Consider the following 17,919-nt stretch of genomic DNA (forward strand, 5'->3'; position numbering starts at 1 on the left):
TGGACTATTAACCATGAGTCATTATAAAAATATAGCTGTAAGAAGGACATTACATGTCACCATGGTGATGATGGGAAACATTGAGAGAAAAAAATTATATAATATTCTAGGTTTGATATCTAATGTTATATTAAATGTTAAATCAAATGTTAAAACCATTATGGGTTGATTGTCTCTGTTTCAAATCTCATGATTAGCTGTGTTATCGAAAGCAGGTGTGTTTCAATTTCAGGTTAATATTTTATATGAGGTTTTTGACACAACAATATTCTTATTTTTAAAAGTCAATGTGCACAAAAAACATTCAATTATATAAAAAAAAAACATCATCCAACATCCATTCTTTGGATTTTTTTTTTTATAGATTTATAATTACACATCATGGCGCATGCTCAGATAAGTTCGAGAAAATCAAGCGCTTTCCTCGGCTATCTTCGTGGTTACATCGGCAGCCTTCGTGACTTTCCGGACTTTTCCGTGTTCACTCGATTCCTGTCGATAGAGCTGATTTTCGCTGTCGTCGTCTCCCTCGTCCTCCTCTCCGTGTTGTTGTTCTCGGTGACGCGACGGAGGTGTAGCCTGACGCGGTCTCTTACGTGTCGGTCTGAATAAAAGTGGAGCTCCGTAGACCCGGGAGTGACGAAGCGAGTCTGTGTTGGTAAGAGGATACGCATCCGAAGTTTGCTAAACAGATAGATGGCTGCCCAGAGAAGTTATTTGCGCCTAATATCCGCACAAAGCCAACAAAGAGATCATGGCGGCGGTGTTGCAGAGGCTCTCAAAATGAGTCAGTCTCTGCAAGGCTCGCAACACAACTGAGACATAGGTATTAATATGGGAGTGGGCTTGAATGTTGTTTTTATTTTAATAAACAGTCTAGAATTAAGTTAGCTACAGAAGCAAGTAGTCATGTAAAGTCAATTTATGTTAACACTGTGACAAACTAATGTAAAATTGAGCCAACAAACTCGTTAGTGAAAGTGGGAGAAAAAAGCCCTAGTTGCAAACATAACTGGCATGCAATGCATGCAGACATTTCCCTCCATACAGGCTCACAGCTAGCAACCTAGCTAACGTTATTAGTTAGCTAGCTAGCTAGTCAATGCAATATTAGTTTACTAAACAGTTAGTTTACAGCAGAGCGCCATACTGCGACACGAGCTGTTAAAAGCAGAAAAACGAGTTGAAATTGAGCCTTTTTATAGATGTCAAATAAATGGCGGCTAAATGTGCTAACATGCAATGCATTATATTAGCTAGCGTGTTAGCATGCTAACAGAATCAATGAAGCTATTCAGGACTTGGCTAGCCAAAGAGTTAGCTTTAACGTTAGCCTTCGGCGTTAATGTGAAGTTAAAATGTTGCAGCATATTTTAAATCGCTACACTAACGTTATGTTGTTGAGTCTTGAATATGAAACGAACTACATGTTTTTAAATGATTTTAGTTCAAATAAATCATTCTGTTTCTGCATGGAAACTCGTGTACGGTGTTTTACAAATGAATTGTACGCTAGCATGTTAAGCAAAGCCACACCCTCCTTTTAGAACATCATCAAACAACTGTGGATAAGGCACAACATCCAGAGTTAGCTGTACACCATAGATCACTTTCTCACTGTTGTGCTGCACAGTTTTATTTTAAGCATAATGGTACATATACAAATGAGCAGTTTCTTACTTTGGGCAGATTTTAAACGACAATGGAGGCTGGTGCAGACACACAGCAAAGTGGTGAAACAGTTGTCTCAGAGTCTGAGACCCAGCAGATCACCATTGGACAGGTAAATCTTATCACCACTTTAAATTTACACGTTGCAATATAAGATGCATAATGAGTGCTACTGCTGAGAACTGCTAATAACTTGTCATACAGACAGGGTATGAATGTGGGTTGTCATGGTTGCAGGCCTCCATAGCAGCTGGCCAGGTGACATCCAGCGGTCCCACAGTCACCCTTGTGCAGTTACCCAACGGTCAGACAGTCCAAGTGCACGGGGTGATCCAAGCTGCTCAGCCCTCTGTCATCCAGTCCCCACAAGTCCAGACTGTACAGGTGAGAGGGAGAAAAAAAACAACCTTTTTCATTGTTTTATTACAGCACATCATAACCCTTGTTTTGCTTTATTGCCCAAATAATAACTACTGAATACTGACATGTTTGAGTCAGAAGTTAACCATTAAAGACAATCACTTTGCATCTAAAATCATCACAATTAATAACGTCATTATAAGCACAGTATCTTCCAAAAACATTGTGGTAGTAGCTGTAATTTGTATGTAAATGTATTTTCTTACATTGCTACGTGTTCGCAATGAAACAAAATCCTTGTAAATGGTGTTACAATGTTGTTTTATGTAGCTGATTTTCTTTGTTGAGTCAGCTGTTGAAGTTAGAGAGTATACTTATTTGTGTTCCCTTGCAGATTTCGACTGTTGCTGAGAGTGAGGACTCTCAGGAGTCTGTAGACAGCGTGACAGATTGTCAGAAGAGGAGAGAGATCCTGTCCAGACGGCCTTCTTACAGGTCTGTGTATCTTATCACAAAAAAAGTAATGACTCTAGAAGACCTCTTTTATCACTTACAATTTCATTTTATTGCTTTGATTTATTTATTTTTTGTCTGCATCACAACACATGTCTGAGTTTGAAAGAGAATGACTGACTGATGATCTTCAAAAAAAAAGAAAAGAAATGGAAGCAAAAAAACTTTAACTTGTAACTGCTTCCAAGGTAAAAGGCTGCAAATTAAATATACATAATAGTTTAAAATAATTTTGGAGCATTTGTAAATTGATTTTAAAATGAAGAAAGGGAAAAAAAAAATTTTTTTGCTGAGATTTCTCTGTAATTGTTCTCATCTACAGGAAGATTCTGAATGATTTGTCATCGGATGCTCCAGCAGTGCCTCGAATTGAGGAAGAAAAGTCAGAGGACGACACAGCCCCTGCCATCACCACAGTCACCATGCCCACTCCCATCTATCAGACTAGCAGTGGCCAGTACAGTGAGTACTTTTGGATACTGTGATACAGGAAAGCTGGTGCTCCGCGTTGAAACGTGCAGGATTTCCTGCTATCATGCAGTGACCTTTTGCTCTTTGCAGTAAGGGTGTGTCCGTGCTGAGGCCAACTGAATTTAGACATCGGTGAATACAAAGTCTTGATAATCAGATATGGTATAACACTGAGCCAATGTTGTCATTTCGTTAGTTTATATCACGCCAAGGAATGATTATCTTGTAACACCCCTCTTGCAATGGCATTGAAGTAAATTCTGCTCCTATGCATTGAGCTGTTGGATCAGATACTGTCTGACATGAGGCAGAGTTTGTCTTGGACACATATGAAAGCCCATGTTAGATGGGGCAGCATAAGAGAAATGCCACATGAAGATGGTATGACCTAGGGCTGGGCGATATGACCTAAAAATAAAATCCCCGATTTTTTTCCAAAAAAATCCGATTTAAGATTTAAATCGATTTTTTTCTCCCCCTACTTAAAATCAATCTGCAGATGTCAAAGAAATTGTTCAAAACAAGTTTTAACTTTATTTTGTTTTGACTCACACACATGGGGCATGTATACCATTATGATTATTCATGCCAATTTTGTGGAAATATAAATTGGTTTGAGTGTTTTCCCTTTTTTTTGGATGGGGGGTGCTATATATTCAACAAACAAACGGATGCGTGAGATAAAGCTTTTCACACATACAGGTAATTCACTTCTCGTTCCTCGCTAAAAGTTCAAATCATTTTAACGTTATTGGGCAACCTTGCCCCTATTTTCACCTGTTGCTGAGTAACGTACATTAACATCCCATGGTCTCTTGAATGTGGCATACCTGTAGCAAGCTCCTTCGTAGTAACTAGCGGTAGAAACAAACGTCGAAGAGGAGCTCCGTGCTACAGAGCGGCGATTGCTAGTTGTTTAAGCCGCTACAGACCTCCATCACAGCTCGGTCGTATCAGCGGCATTTAGTAGATGTGGTGAGCCGCAAAAGAGTTCCTCAACACCGCCTCTGGTGCCCCGCATGGTGGTCCTTTAGGTCAGCGGTAGCTGGTGGTTCAGTTATCTGAGAATAGGTGACTCTCAGCCGGGGACAGAGCACCGCGAGCTGCCGGTCATTTCGGCGGAGATTACGGATAAGTAAGTAATGAAACTACTAGTTAAGAAAAGAATTAATGTTAGTCCCTGTCGCTGCCATGTTGTTTGTGTATCTCTATGGCAAACGCGCTGAGCCCGTTCGGAGTTATGGGAACCCAGAGGGGAGCGTCGGCAGATGTTAAGGAGAAAATCGATTTTCATTTTAACAAATCGACGTTAACTACACATTCGAGTTAATCGATAAAATCGATTTATCGCCCAGCCCTAGTATGACCTGTAGATCATGAGTTGGTCATTGCTGCAGTAAACGGTGTTTAAGCACACATGTTTAGGATAGGACGATTTGAACGGATGGATTCGTGTTTACTTGCCGCTGTCGCCTTGTATTGCAATTTCCATGTCCTACGCGCTGGATTTGGAGAACATCACTTGTGTTCGTTTGAGTGTAGAATTCTAACGTGACAATGTCCCTCTGCAGTTGCCATTACCCAAGGTGGGGCCATCCAGCTGGCCAATAACGGCACAGATGGAGTGCAGGGCCTGCAGACACTGACCATGGCCAACGCCGGCCAGCAAGGTGCCACCATCCTGCAGTACGCCCAGACCAGCGACGGGCAGCAGATCCTAGTGCCCAGCAACCAAGTGGTTGTACAAGGTGGGGAAGTAATGTCACATAATGTTCTGCTTAAGCCTACTAAAGGTGAATGAATGAGTTTTCTGCAACACGGTTTGAACGTGAAACTGTACCCATTAGACCAGGAAAACGTCGGTCATAGTGTGACAAGTGAATTTGTCTGGATTTCTGTATCCCGTCAGTAATAAAAAATACTGTATTTGTCTGTCAGCCGCCTCAGGTGATGTCCAGGCCTATCAGATACGCACAGCCCCCACCAGCGCCATCACTCCCGGGGTCGTCATGGCGACTTCGCCTGCACTGGGCACAGGAGGAGGCACTGAGGAAGTCACACGCAAAAGGGAGGTCAGACTTATGAAAAACAGGTATGTGTATTATGAGGTTGTATAATGGTGTGTATTTTTCTCGTTGATGCGCTAGTGTTGCCAGGTCGTTTGCATTTAGATACAGATAAAGTGCAAACGGCAGCAAGCGCTGAGATGTGGCGCGGAGTCAGTTGTCCCAAAATCCTCGGCCTACATGCAGGCATCTTTAGGATAGGTTTCAGCAGAGAGTCAATGTTGGCTCTGGGAATTAAACAAGTCCTCGTTGCCGCTCTTCAACCCTTTTTTATGTTATTAAATAGTGTAATTCATTCAGTGATCAGTTGTTTTTGTTTGAATTCTCATCCAAATAATTGCAGCCTTTTGAAGGGTAACTGAATATCAGTCTGTGACACTTATTTCAACGGGCCTCTTGGTCTGCATCATCATTGTATCTTATATCCACGCCAATGTATAAGTAGGGAGGGAAACGCTAGACATGCGCTCGTTTTAGGTTTTCCACGCTGAGCGCATGTCCAATGCATCGGTAAATGTAGCCATGTATGCACATGTTTTAGACCTTAACCACAGTCACGTGCTCACACAGGGAGGCAGCCCGCGAGTGTCGCCGGAAGAAGAAGGAGTACGTCAAGTGTCTGGAGAACCGCGTGGCCGTGCTGGAGAACCAGAACAAAACCCTCATCGAGGAACTCAAAGCCCTCAAAGACTTGTACTGCCACAAATCTGAGTAGAAAACGTCACCAAACGCCTGCCAGGGGCTCGACAGGTGCCCGTCTGTCCCCATGTACAGAGACTCAGCACAGAGCCATGCATCTGGATAACACTCCCCTCCCCCACTCCCCACCCCCCCTTTTGTACTCTTTTGCTTTCTTTTTAAAAACTGCTGAGAAATCTTCAAAGTGACTCACCAGGATTAGAAAAAAAAACACCCCCCCCCCATCACATCCCACTTCAGCGATCAGTCAGAGAAGCAATGTGGACAACAGACGTGGAGGAGACTCCAACTATACAGGGTCCTCGTGGTGAAGTGATGGAACAGACAATGAGGCTGTTGTGTGTGTTTTTTGACGCCACCAAAGGGACGCCTTCCAGTCACTGGTGCCCGGACAAACTAGGCAACGTCACCAGCAACGGGGAACCGCTCACTTAACCATCACCGATAACGACAGAACTTTTTACGTCAGAACATTTAATCTCCCCCAAGACACTTGGATCAATTTGGAGAGGTTACTTTTGTGTGCAATGTTTGTAACCGTAACTGCGCTCTTGGATTAACATCTGTTACTTACTAATGCTTTGAACAGTAGATGGGCCGTATCATGGACATTTTATCTTTTAGCTGTGATTTGTTTTATGTATTGGATTATCTGCTTGCATAATGCCAATGACTTTTTTTTTTTTTTTTTTTTACTTTGAATTTACTTTGCCTTGATATGACATGAACAAAAACGCTAACCATTATGTTGGATTGTAGATGGTTTCCGTGTTAAACGCACCTCTGAAAGTACGTGATGAAGAGAGACCGTAGTCAACAGTCTCTCGAGTGGAACAGTGGAACTCTTTAAGTGTTTATTTGGTCTCTGATGCATGTTCCTTCCTTCCCAATCATATTACTAAGGCTCATTGCTTTTGATTTCTACCAATCTTAACAAAAACATCCCCATACAAAAGGAGCAGAATTAGTTTAAACCGATTTAAACTGGGTTTTTGTGCTCACCGGAGGTTACGAGTAAACGGGCTCCGTGGATTATTTCTTTATTTGATTAATTCCTGGATTCTTCTTGAATAAAACAAAAATAATGAGCCTTACTTGTTTTGCAATGAAAGAAATAATTTTTGGAGATGCATGGCCCATCACTGAAATCATGGATCGCTTGGTATGTTTGTGTTATTCTACCGTCTTTGAACATGTAATGTCACTAGCTTTTTGTTATTGGGGAAAGTAAGGGAAAAAAAGACAATTCCTGCAGTTGGAGGTTGATGAGTTTGTATTAAGGATACCCGTATGGTAGTTGTGAAAGCGTCAGCAGAGGCTGTCTCCAAATTCTGTTAATAGGATTACAAAGTGGCATGCGCACTTTCTTTGCATACACAATCCTACCACATTTCACATGATTTAACAGGAAAATATCATGCACCATCTGAGATTCTTTTTTGGTTTGAATGTAACACTGCTAACCAGTAATCGGTCACAAAGTATCCAGGAGTGTTTTGTTGCTTTATTATCAAGGCAACATCATACATTTGATTCCACGTCATTAGTTTCGCGGAGCGTCAAGTCCTCACCAAGTCCGACTCGATTGCACTTATCAAACACCCTGCAAAAGATTGTAAAGTGCGGCCAAATCAAAAAGACAATGACATCACAGTGAACAAAATGGCTATTTTTTATGATAATGGAATGCCATGTTGTATTTTAGGTATTATGTATAGTCATGAAATAGTATGCTTTTTTTTTTATGTTGCTTTTCATTTATTTTGTATTCACAATTTCTAAATGTCATCACCTACTTGTATAATACAGTGCATTATGTTAGAGCTATTCAAATATTACATTTTTGGCAGCTGTTAATAAATGTGTTTCTGGTAATCTTTTAACATGTTTATTTGATTCTTCTGCAAAAACAGTAAATGTATTACAAAGACTGCAGTCAATGAAAGAAAACTGACCAGTTAGGACACCCAGTGGTCACAAATCCTCCCTAGGTGGCAGTTTCCAAGATTTATATACATGGATGTCCCTTTGTTTCTCATAGTAGATCTCTTCAACTATGAATTGCTGCTTCAGCATGCTTAAAAAGTTTGTGTCTCGCTTGTAGCGGATCTTACAGGCCAGCAACACCACAGTGGTGTCCGAACACAGGTGCTCCAGAGTCTGCAGCAGCGGCACAAAGGTGTCCTCCAGGTAAACAATGTCTGCTCCCAGCACCAGATCAAATCCCCCAGCCGGGTAACGTTCAAGGCCCTCGCCCCAAGTCAGCTCAGACACAACCACCGATCCCTGGGAGTCTGGGGGCACGTTTGACTTCACGTTGGCAGAGAGGAAGTCCAGGGCAGGCTCTCTGTCAGTGATGGTCACTTTGGCACCTAGGACATTTAAGAATGTGACACTGACCGATAACACTTCAAGGCCAGTATTCATACTTATGTTTATATTTAACTCACATGTCTTACAATTGGACAGTGAACTCACCCAGCAGGGCTGCTACAATGCCTACCAGTCCAGTGCCAGCTCCCAGTTCAATGACCCCCTTCCCCTTTAACTCCACCTTCCCCATCTCCAGGTACATACACATGACAACTGCCTGGAAAATAGACGTCATATATGCATTTAATCAAATAAGAAGACGAACAGTAGTACTAATATTTACAGTCTATGGTTGCCACTTATCTATCACTTACCGCATCCCACACAACTGCTGCTACCCCAAGCTTCTTCCAGTCCTGGGCAAGACGGAGGTCGTGGTTGGCGAACCGAAACTGTGCTGATGAATTGTGGAGTTTGGAAAGAACAGGTAACGAATTTTCTACGTACGGAACAAGAGCCATGCTGTAAAATAAGTAGAAACTACACTATGGTCATATTTTAGTGTTCCTTTACTCATGCGCAGTTCTGTTCTTCTTCTTTGACGTTTTAAGGCAGCTGGCTTAAATGTAATGATTCATTACTGCCATCTTCTGGAGGTCAATTTCTTATTTGAATTCCTTCCATCGTCTATGTTTCCTCCAAAATATCATAAACATGTCCTGCCTCATCATTTCGGAACTAGCTACTTTGTAGGCATTGTTTTATTAAACGTTGCAGCGGGGGCAGAGACGCATTCAAGTATTTCTGCAATTGTATAACGTCAGCCCGCTCTTGACACATCAATGAGCAAATCAGCCAATTATGTAACAGCTTGGCTAAAAGTAACCAATAGGAAAGCCTGGTTTTATAATGGGCGTGCCTGCAAAGGTTTTTCTCAACGGCTGTGGTTTTTTGCATAATGAAGGGGGCGGTGCCTGCAGATGAAGCCCACGTCTGTAAAGCTGACAACACACAGCAGCATCACAGTTTCCGTTTCATTTGCGCTCCTGTACGCAAAATAAAAGCAGATACATTATTGGATCTAATTGTGATTTAATTTTCACAATTCTGACTCCCCGCTGTTAAAACCTCTTGCAATTAAAACGTCTTGCAGTTAAAACCTCTCAGAATTGGAATCTATTGCAACCCTCATGAATTCAAGATGCATAAAATAAATTAAGTATAAAACTACAGCTAGACATTAATGCTCATGATTACAATACAAGTCATTATCACTCTCATTTAGAGTACTCAAAATGTTTTATTTGTTGTAATGTACATATAATCAGTTATTCCATTGACATTTCATCAGTACACATTCTGTTTCTACATGTGGGCTGGGCTAACATCAATGAGACCCGTCTCTAAAAACTACGATAGGGACTTTTAGTTTGAAAGGCAGTAACCGGAAATTACCTATGAACTTCATCGCTTCGGTGGATTTTGACATCCAAGACGTGTCTCCTGCAAATGCGACGAGATGAAAGCTACCGTTGGCTACCTTTTTTAAAAACTCCAATACTCGCAACCTTTCCGCTTCCTTAGTTATCTTTTAGGTTGTTACCATTTAGGGAATTTGTACGGCAGTCCTGTAGAAAAACCTTGAATTGTGACAGCGACTTCAACCGCAGTGAAAATGGATTGATCCATGCTGCTGAAAAGCCAAGAATGGATTGAGGTGCGGAAGCTAGCGTTAGCCTGCTAGCCATGGAAGGGGAGCTAGAGGAGCTTGTGACTCTGTATTGTTGTTAGCCTCTATTCCGTAAAATGAGATGATATTAGCTATTCACCGTCCAAAAACGTTTCAGCCCACGCATGTTATTCTTATTAAAATGCATCAGTGCTATGCTGCGCACACGCCCTGAAATGTCAGCTGCCCTGCACATACTGCAGACACCCAGTTGGCTGTCATGACATAGATCCCATTCTACTCTGAAGCAGGATTTTTCACTTTGCAGCCAAGCACTAATATACTAAACTAACATTTTAAAGATTTACACGTTTGATCTGAAACCAGAGTCAGACGGATCTAGTTTCAGATTTACTGTGGTGATAACGTTACATGTATTAACTGCCACTTAGGAGATTTAGATTCAACTTTAAGTAAGTTGCAGACGCCCGGCGGCCCAGTGTTTGTTAGTTAGACTAGTGGGGTGATCCTTCCTGAGTTGTATGGGAACCGGTGCTGGCTGTAGCAGGACTGTTGTAGGTCAACAATGGGAGGTTCGGTGTCTTGCTGCATCTCTCCTGGAGAGAGTCCCAAGATCCACAGGAGAGAGGTGGAGCTGGAGGAGTGTCCCATCACCACCACTGAGGACGTGAGCGAGGACACTGGGACCTACCTGCAGCACATCAGCGACAGGGAGCTCCCCGACGGTGGGTGGTGATGATGATTAATGTGGCTGTTATTTCTGGAGACTTTGGTTTAAAATGACCCTTAGCAACATAGAACCATCTAAAGATGGAGACTCTTGGGGACAGGTTCTGCGTAGACCCATCTTTAATGCAGTGTGCTATAAAAAAAAAAAAAAAAAAGCTCACTTTCATACTTGCATCTTACAGAGCTGGCCCAAGAGGCCAACCCATCAGACCACCCCAGAGCCAGCACCCTCTTCCTCAACAAGTCGCAGACAGACGGTCAGTAAATTTATCTGCTAAAGATGCCACCATACGATTTTCTTCACAGTCCTTGAAATCTCCTAAACTCTCTGCCTTTCTTCTCCCCCATTTCAGTGCGCGAGAAAAGAAAAAGCAACTACTTGAATCACGTAAGTGACAGGTCTTCATCAGTGGTGGAATGTAATTAATTACATGTACTCAAGTGCCGTACTTAAGTACAGATTTGAGGTACTTTCTTTACTTGACACTGTCTACTTGCACTCCGCTACATTTCAGAGGGAACTAGTGTACTTTTCACTCCACTACATTAATCTGACAGATACTAGTTACTCTACAAATTAAGATTTTTGCACACGGAACACATGTAGTTTATACAATATGTTATTTATTATGAATTAAACTTACCCAACAATATAACGGCCTACCAGTCTAGCTGAAATGATAAGCCGATTAACAGTTAGTTGATTGACAGAACTGTTTGGATCGTTTCTTAAATGTGAGGATTTTTCTGCATTGAGTACTTTTACTTTTAATACTTTAAGTACATTTTCCTGATGATACTTTACATACTGTTACTTAAAGTGCTCATATCATGCTTTTTTGGCTTTTTCCCTTTCCTTAATTGTGTTATATATCTTTTTTTGTGCATGTAATAGGCTTCCAAAGTGAAAAAGCCCAAAGTCCACCCCAAAGGGACTTAATGTCTCCAACAGAAAACACTGTTCACAAACTGCTCCAAACAGCTCTATTGTAGTCCAGCCTTTCTTTACTTGCGTGACGAACGTGCGTCACTTTGTAACACACGTTATAATGCTCGCCTAGCTGCTAGCATGGCACGCCCTCATACTCTGCTTCTGACTGGCTAGTAGTCCTTACCTAGGTACTGCGCATGTGCGACTCCCAACAAAGATGGAATAAGAAGTGAGATGCCTCACTCTGTAGCTAAAACACCAATGGTGAAAAGAGGAGCTGCTGCAATATGTAGTACAACACAAATATGGTGTTTTTTTTTTTAAATTATAACCATGTAAACCTATTCTGAGATATAATCTCTAAATACAATTATGAACCTGAAAATGAGCGTAATATGAGCACTTTAAGTTACATTTTCAATGCAGGACTTTTACGTGTAAGGGTATTTTTTACTAGGGATAATAATTTAATAGGGATAGACCGATTATCGGCCCTTGCCGCTTATCAGGCCGTTTTTTGGCAGTTTGCAGATTATCTGTTTATTTGCCTGATAACCGATAAAGTTAATGAATTAAAAAGTGCGCTACTTTGGGTCGGCTACAGCTGTGTCTGTCCCTCTGCTTCGGTTACACTCACCACTGAGTCTGACTTAATGTCCCGCCACAACACTATCTGACCATCTGTTACTGGGTATTATGTTGAAAGTTTCTCAGTTATTAAACAATTGCTTAAAGCATCTAAATAAAGTTTTGTGTTGGAGTTTGTAACATTCCAAAATCTCAATTTTGACTTAAAGATTTTTATTTTCACTGTAAATGCATTTCGGTTCCAAATATCGGTTATCGGTTTCATTAACTACTGATAATTCAACGTGACATCATGACTTCGCGTAAACATACACGCCACTTTCTAAAGCCAAGTGGCGTGTTATCTGTACGCATTTTGAGCTGTCTACGCCGTGTGTAAGTCTACTGTATACAGCATGTTGCATTTTGAGCTATTCGCGCGTATGTCTACGCCGTATTGACAACGAGGACATACGTCATGGTAGCTTGCTGTCACGTGACGATTTGGGAGGTGTCTGAGCCCACCCACCATTTTGGGATCCTACACTATCGGTTGCCAGGGGCAACAGTGTAAGAGCGACACAGAGACGGATCAGGAAAGACGGCTCAAGGAATTATCATCACACATTATTGGGTTTAGGAAAAGAAGAACGGGATGGTTGGGTTTAGGATACGTGACACGTGGGACACGATCCCCGGTCTCCTGGGTGAAAGTCCTGTGTTGTTTGACCCATCCACCACCCCGACCAACCTCCCTACGCGGATTTTCGGCCTTTCATACTACTCGATACGTAAATTGACACGCAAACGCAAGGTAATGTAAGTTAATGGAGGCCAAATGGCGTTGATAAACAAGCTAAAAAGCGATTATGAGTCTTGATAACATTCCAAAATGGCATACGAATTGGCCACTTCTTGAGTTCAGTCTGGATAATTGTTATGTGTCGGCCTTGAAAAACCAGTATTGGTCAATCCCTAATTTTTCCAGTGTGGTATTAGTACTTTAAAATAAAGGATCTGAATACTTCTTTCAGCACAGGTCTTCATGTGTACTTGATGCAGTTTGGACTTTATTTTAACATGACAGAGTGACTTTTTCAGTCAGTGAAATTGAGAAAGATGCACTCACACGCAACAAATTGGGCCCAGAAAGGCCAATAGCTCCAGTCATGTGTATTTCCATCTCCTCTCTAGCAGATGTCCCCAGGGCTGCTGACAAAAAAGTACAGTTCCTGCTCAACAATATTCATCGATGATAGCACCGTCAGCCAGCCCAACCTCAAGAGCACGATCAAATGGTAATTGACTTCACCGCCGTCTTCTTCGTATCTTCACAGGAATAGTTTAACATTTGGTATTCCAGTGTGCTGGTTTCCTTTTTAGCAGGTCGTGGTCAGTGACGAGGAAAGAGTTAAGGCATTTGTCCTTCACCATTACCAAAACACATTTTTTTTATTCAAACTGTTCTGCTGCAAGCCAACCCGTAGCTAGCAGTGACCTATGCTTTCAGTTATGAGTGCTAACAAACCCAACGAGCAATTTTTTTGGACTGCATGCATCAAGATGTCCTTACATTGTTGTCGCAACACACGTGACCTATATGTCAGCCCGTAAAACTACAGATAGAGGAAGACAGGATATCTTTTTTTTTTTTTTGGTGCAAAAGAATACAGAATCACACCCAGTGGTTCACTGTTTGTCTGTGTCGGTTTCTCTGTGTTCCAGCGTCGCATTGGCCATATACTATCACATAAAGAACAGGTAGGAAAAGTTTGAAATGTTGTCATAGCTTTCACCTCTTATAGGTGTTGCTGTACTGTTTCCCTTGTCTCCAGTACTTGGGTATTTAATTGGGGGAACAAAGTAGAAATAGTTTAGGGGTTGTTTTGGGTTTATGGAACTCTGTTGTCACAATTGCAACTTCTTGCTGCTGGCCGATAGATAGATAGATAGATAGACAGACAAACTGACTTAGCACAAAAAGTAAGGAAATTTGTGTTTGGCAGATTATTTCTCTGTGGTAACAATGCTTTTTGGCAATAAATCTTATACCGTTGGAAAGCCTGTTTAGTTCTCTTTCAAATGGTGCCCCATTTGTAAGGAACATGTATTTGTGGGATGAGCAGCAGCGCTGAGTATGTGGGTTGCGCCCATGAAAAATTTGCCAAATCGTCTCTGCCAATGCCAAACAGCTTATTCTGCCATTGACTCGTTCTTGAGGTGCCAGGCTGTTGTGGCTGTGTATGGTTCTTCCACACGCTACTGAGGCTCCTGTTTGTAAAATGAATAAATTGTTAAATTGCCAATATGTCTTGTTTCTTCAAACTTCAATCATCCAATCCACCAAACACCAAACGAGTCAATGGCAGAATAAGCTGTTTGGCATTGGCAGAGAAGATTTGGCAAATTTTTCATGGGCGCAACCCACATACTTAGTGCTGCTGCTCATCCCACAAATGCATGTTCCTTACAAATGGGGCACCATTTGAAAGGAAACTAAACTGGCTTTCCAACGGTATAAGATTTATTGCCAAAAAGCATTGTTACCACAGAGAAATAATCTACCAAACACAAATTTCCTTACTTTTTGTGCTAAGTTTAGATAGATAGATAGATAGATAGATAGATAGATTTTTGTTGTTAATAGTTAGGAAACACGAATGAATGAATGAATAACTTGGGATTCTGTCAACATTTCATAGCAACTGTTTTGTTAATAGCCATTAGTGAGTTTTTAAGAAAGTAAAAAAAATAGTGAAGGTAGGAGGTAGTGAACCACTTTGCAAACTAGTAGTTGTTTAGGTCTAGCTTGTCGTGTTCACCGTAGAGTTGACATTCCATATAGTTTCAGCTTAAAGTGAGAACACCAAACACTATTACGCCTCCACAAGTAAGTGATGGTCATGTTGTTCAATAGGAGACAAATCCCATAATGTGCACATTTAACACTGGCTCCGTCATGTTCTGGCCCTGCAGAGATTCCAACCGCTCGCTGGATATATTCGATGAGAAGAAGCACCCTCTGACGGTGAGTTGAGGTGTTTTGATTGCATGCAGCAGCGATGTTTACTGCTCGCTCTGTGCCGACTGACCAATGATGATAACCCTCTGCCCAACAGCGAGAAAAGGTTCCAGAGGACTACTCTGTGGTCGACCCAGAACACAAACTCATCTACCGTTTCATACGGACGCTCTTCAGCTCTGCACAGCTCACTGCAGAGTGCGCCATCGTCACTCTGGTAAGTTTACAACCAGAGATTCAGACCTTCTTATCTCTATCACTGGTGTGTGTGTGTGTGTGTGTGTGTGTGAACCTGATGGTCCTGTGCTGTGTTAGGTATATCTGGAAAGGCTGTTGACGTATGCTGAGATGGACATCTGTCCATGTAACTGGAAGCGGATTGTTCTCGGGGCCATCCTGCTGGCCTCCAAGGTCTGGGACGACCAGGCTGTGTGGAACGTCGACTACTGCCAGATCCTCAAAGACATCACAGTGGAGGACATGTGAGTGTTACCTTTCATCCAAGAAATGACTGTTCTTTGAAGAAAAACAATTGAGTAACCTGTACCAACCCAATGTTGTAATTTACGTGGGATTTATGCTTCTGCGAAGGCTTTACGCAGCGCTTTCGCCGTTAGCCTATGTAAGTGGACTGAAGTTGTATACTTGTGCGTTGGTGTCTGCGTTGATCTCTTTAAGAGAATAACAGGGCCATCATGTGTGTGCGCGTGGGGAGTGTGTAGCAGAGCGAGTGAGAGAGAGTGACATGGGATTAGCTTCGGAGCGAGTACCGACTCTGGAGGCGTAGTGGGAGAAACAAAGTGTGCTTTCTGACCACGGTCGGAAAGCAGGAAAAGTTAACAATTTCCTCGATTTCATGTTGTTTATGGTGAAGTTTACGGAAATGAGTACGGGGGAGGTGCAACGCTACAAAGCCACGACCAAGTGGACCTACACAGTTGTTGCGGTTGTGTAGTTAAATTTTTTTAGACGTGCATGTCAGGCTACGGCGTAGGAAAAACAATGTTGAATCCTCTGAAAGACCTCTCCTTTGTCCCGTGTTCTGCAGGAACGAGATGGAGCGTCACTTCCTGGAGCTGCTCCAGTTCAACATCAACGTCCCAGCCAGCGTCTACGCCAAGTATTACTTTGACCTGCGCTCACTGGCCGACGAAAACAACCTCAGCTTCCCTCTGGAGCCGCTGAACAACAAGCGGGCTCAAAAACTGGAGGTGAGTACGTCTGAGGCCGCATTCACACTGCATGTGAACAATCTGTCATCTCTTCTTTGTAACGTTGGTTAGGTAGTAACAGTTCTGTGCTTACGGTTTTGTCTCCAGGCCATCTCCAGGCTGTGCGAGGATAAGTACAAGGACCTGTGTAAATCGGCTATGAGGAGGTCTGTCAGTGTAGACAACCTGGTTGGCATCAAGAACACCCATGCTGTGCTGTCCTAAGTCTGCGACGGGGGTGGAGCAACGGACTTAGAGTTAAGCTACAGGATGTGATGCCACATTCAAGAAGTCAAGACAGTATTCGCCAAGAGACATTTCCAAAGTAGATTAACGATATCCGTAACAGAAAAGTTCCATTACAAATAGTTAAATGTCGACTTTTGGGGAGGAACAAAAGAGCAGAAGTTTACCATACAATATCTCTAATAATCTCAATATGAATCCAGTCTCTCTATGTGTTCATCACAAAGAACTTCAGCTATCTGCCTTTAAAGCATGATCATTTGGTGAAATATTTTGCACATTTATTTTCAAATGGATGTGTAACTTTGGAAGGAATCCGCATGAAAATGCCTCCTGAAGTCACACACACACTGAGGACCTCATCTTCTATTTTTCACATCAGCTGGTCTTCTGAGGAGTCTATGGCTTTGGCCCTCTTCTCTCCACCAGCCGTATCCCCTCACCTTCATTCACATGATGACAGACTGTCTCGAACTACCCTGTGGTGTAGTTCTGCACACGGACAAAGAGTAGACTTTGTTTTGCTTACTATGTAGGCCCCTATAGCTGTGAAATGTACGAGACTTTATTTAATTCAAATAAATTTCAGTCGCTGTTTAAAGTTGAGGCTGCTCTCATGGGACAATGTGTCGTGGTGGTTTTTGTTTGCGGGAGCTGCGAGATCTCTCATAAAAGAAGATGTTTGAAAGAGGAATGGAAAAACTACCATGATGGCAGCAACAATTAATACTATTATACTATACTATATTATTATACTATATTAATACAATTATACTATAGTTACTATTATATGAGAAAGCATCATTTCTGTAAGGCACTGCTTTAGGAGAAATAGCATTTGCTCTTTGCTTAATCATTTTGTAGAAAAGGAAAAAAATATGAATTAATAGAAAACAATTTAAAATCCTGTTGATTCGTGTATGGAGAGACAAAGACCGCTAGCGAATGTGGAAGACATAAAAATGTCTTTGTGTACCAGATCAGAGCGTTTGAGTAAAGAGCTATAAATTCATGATTTCATTTGTAACTATCAAAGCTGTTTCTGCTGCATAGCTCTTTTGCACATACTAGCTTCTCCAATGAAAATTCTACACGAGTAAGTGGATAGATATTTGATATAAAAGTATTTCCCCTTTTCCGTACTCCTGAGATGAAAATCTGACTTGGAGCCTGCTTTGGAGGTGCTGATTGCAGTCTGGCTGCTGGCCTCATGGAGGCACTAGATGGTTGATTTTTCAAGCTGAAGCCCCATTGCCACAAGAGCCTCCGTTATCCAAAATGCCCACATGACACCCACAGGTTCATGAACTACTTGACCATGAAAATTGCACAATTCTTCCCTGAGTCCAGATCATGCCTTTTTTTTTTTGCCTGGAAGGAGCAGTCCAGTGCCACTGTGACCAAAACTGCTGCTGGGACTGTGTAGAGCA

At 42.0% G+C, this 17,919-nt stretch overlaps 3 protein-coding genes across 7 annotated transcripts; 2 read left to right on the plus strand and 1 right to left on the minus strand.

Annotated features, from left to right (window-relative positions):
* The first annotated feature begins 450 nt into the window (after positions 1-450).
* LOC116044626 (cyclic AMP-responsive element-binding protein 1-like) lies at positions 451-6,690 on the plus strand. 4 transcript variants are annotated; one of them, XM_031291970.2, is made up of 8 exons: positions 451-658; positions 1,690-1,783; positions 1,876-2,055; positions 2,426-2,526; positions 2,867-3,006; positions 4,587-4,763; positions 4,954-5,107; positions 5,652-6,690. In XM_031291970.2, the coding sequence occupies exons 2-8, from the start codon at positions 1,703-1,705 to the stop codon at positions 5,794-5,796; spliced, it is 978 nt and encodes a 325-aa protein (XP_031147830.1). In that variant the 5' UTR covers positions 451-658; positions 1,690-1,702; the 3' UTR covers positions 5,797-6,690. The 4 variants fall into 4 exon arrangements, with proteins under 4 accessions (XP_031147830.1, XP_031147832.1, XP_031147831.1 ...); XM_031291972.2 differs by having other exon boundaries at positions 1,909-2,055; XM_031291971.2 differs by having other exon boundaries at positions 513-826.
* A 461-nt stretch (positions 6,691-7,151) lies between these two features.
* On the minus strand, positions 7,152-8,887 carry mettl21a (methyltransferase like 21A). The gene is made up of 3 exons (XM_031291974.2): positions 8,468-8,887; positions 8,259-8,370; positions 7,152-8,152 (listed from the first exon to the last, which is right to left on the minus strand). The coding sequence occupies exons 1-3, from the start codon at positions 8,612-8,614 to the stop codon at positions 7,755-7,757; spliced, it is 657 nt and encodes a 218-aa protein (XP_031147834.1). The 5' UTR covers positions 8,615-8,887; the 3' UTR covers positions 7,152-7,754.
* Positions 8,888-9,526: 639 nt separating this feature from the next.
* Positions 9,527-17,111, plus strand: LOC116044828 (cyclin-Y-like protein 1). 2 transcript variants are annotated; one of them, XM_031292341.2, is made up of 10 exons: positions 9,527-10,508; positions 10,695-10,769; positions 10,866-10,900; positions 13,205-13,308; positions 13,736-13,771; positions 14,987-15,038; positions 15,130-15,249; positions 15,348-15,514; positions 16,081-16,243; positions 16,352-17,111. In XM_031292341.2, the coding sequence occupies exons 1-10, from the start codon at positions 10,349-10,351 to the stop codon at positions 16,466-16,468; spliced, it is 1,029 nt and encodes a 342-aa protein (XP_031148201.1). In that variant the 5' UTR covers positions 9,527-10,348; the 3' UTR covers positions 16,469-17,111. The 2 variants fall into 2 exon arrangements, with proteins under 2 accessions (XP_031148201.1, XP_031148203.1); XM_031292343.2 differs by having other exon boundaries at positions 9,528-10,508; positions 13,208-13,308.
* Positions 17,112-17,919: the final 808 nt, after the last annotated feature.

Source organism: Sander lucioperca, chromosome 24 (assembly GCF_008315115.2).
Source record: "Sander lucioperca isolate FBNREF2018 chromosome 24, SLUC_FBN_1.2, whole genome shotgun sequence".
In the NCBI taxonomy this organism is placed as follows: domain Eukaryota; kingdom Metazoa; phylum Chordata; class Actinopteri; order Perciformes; family Percidae; genus Sander; species Sander lucioperca.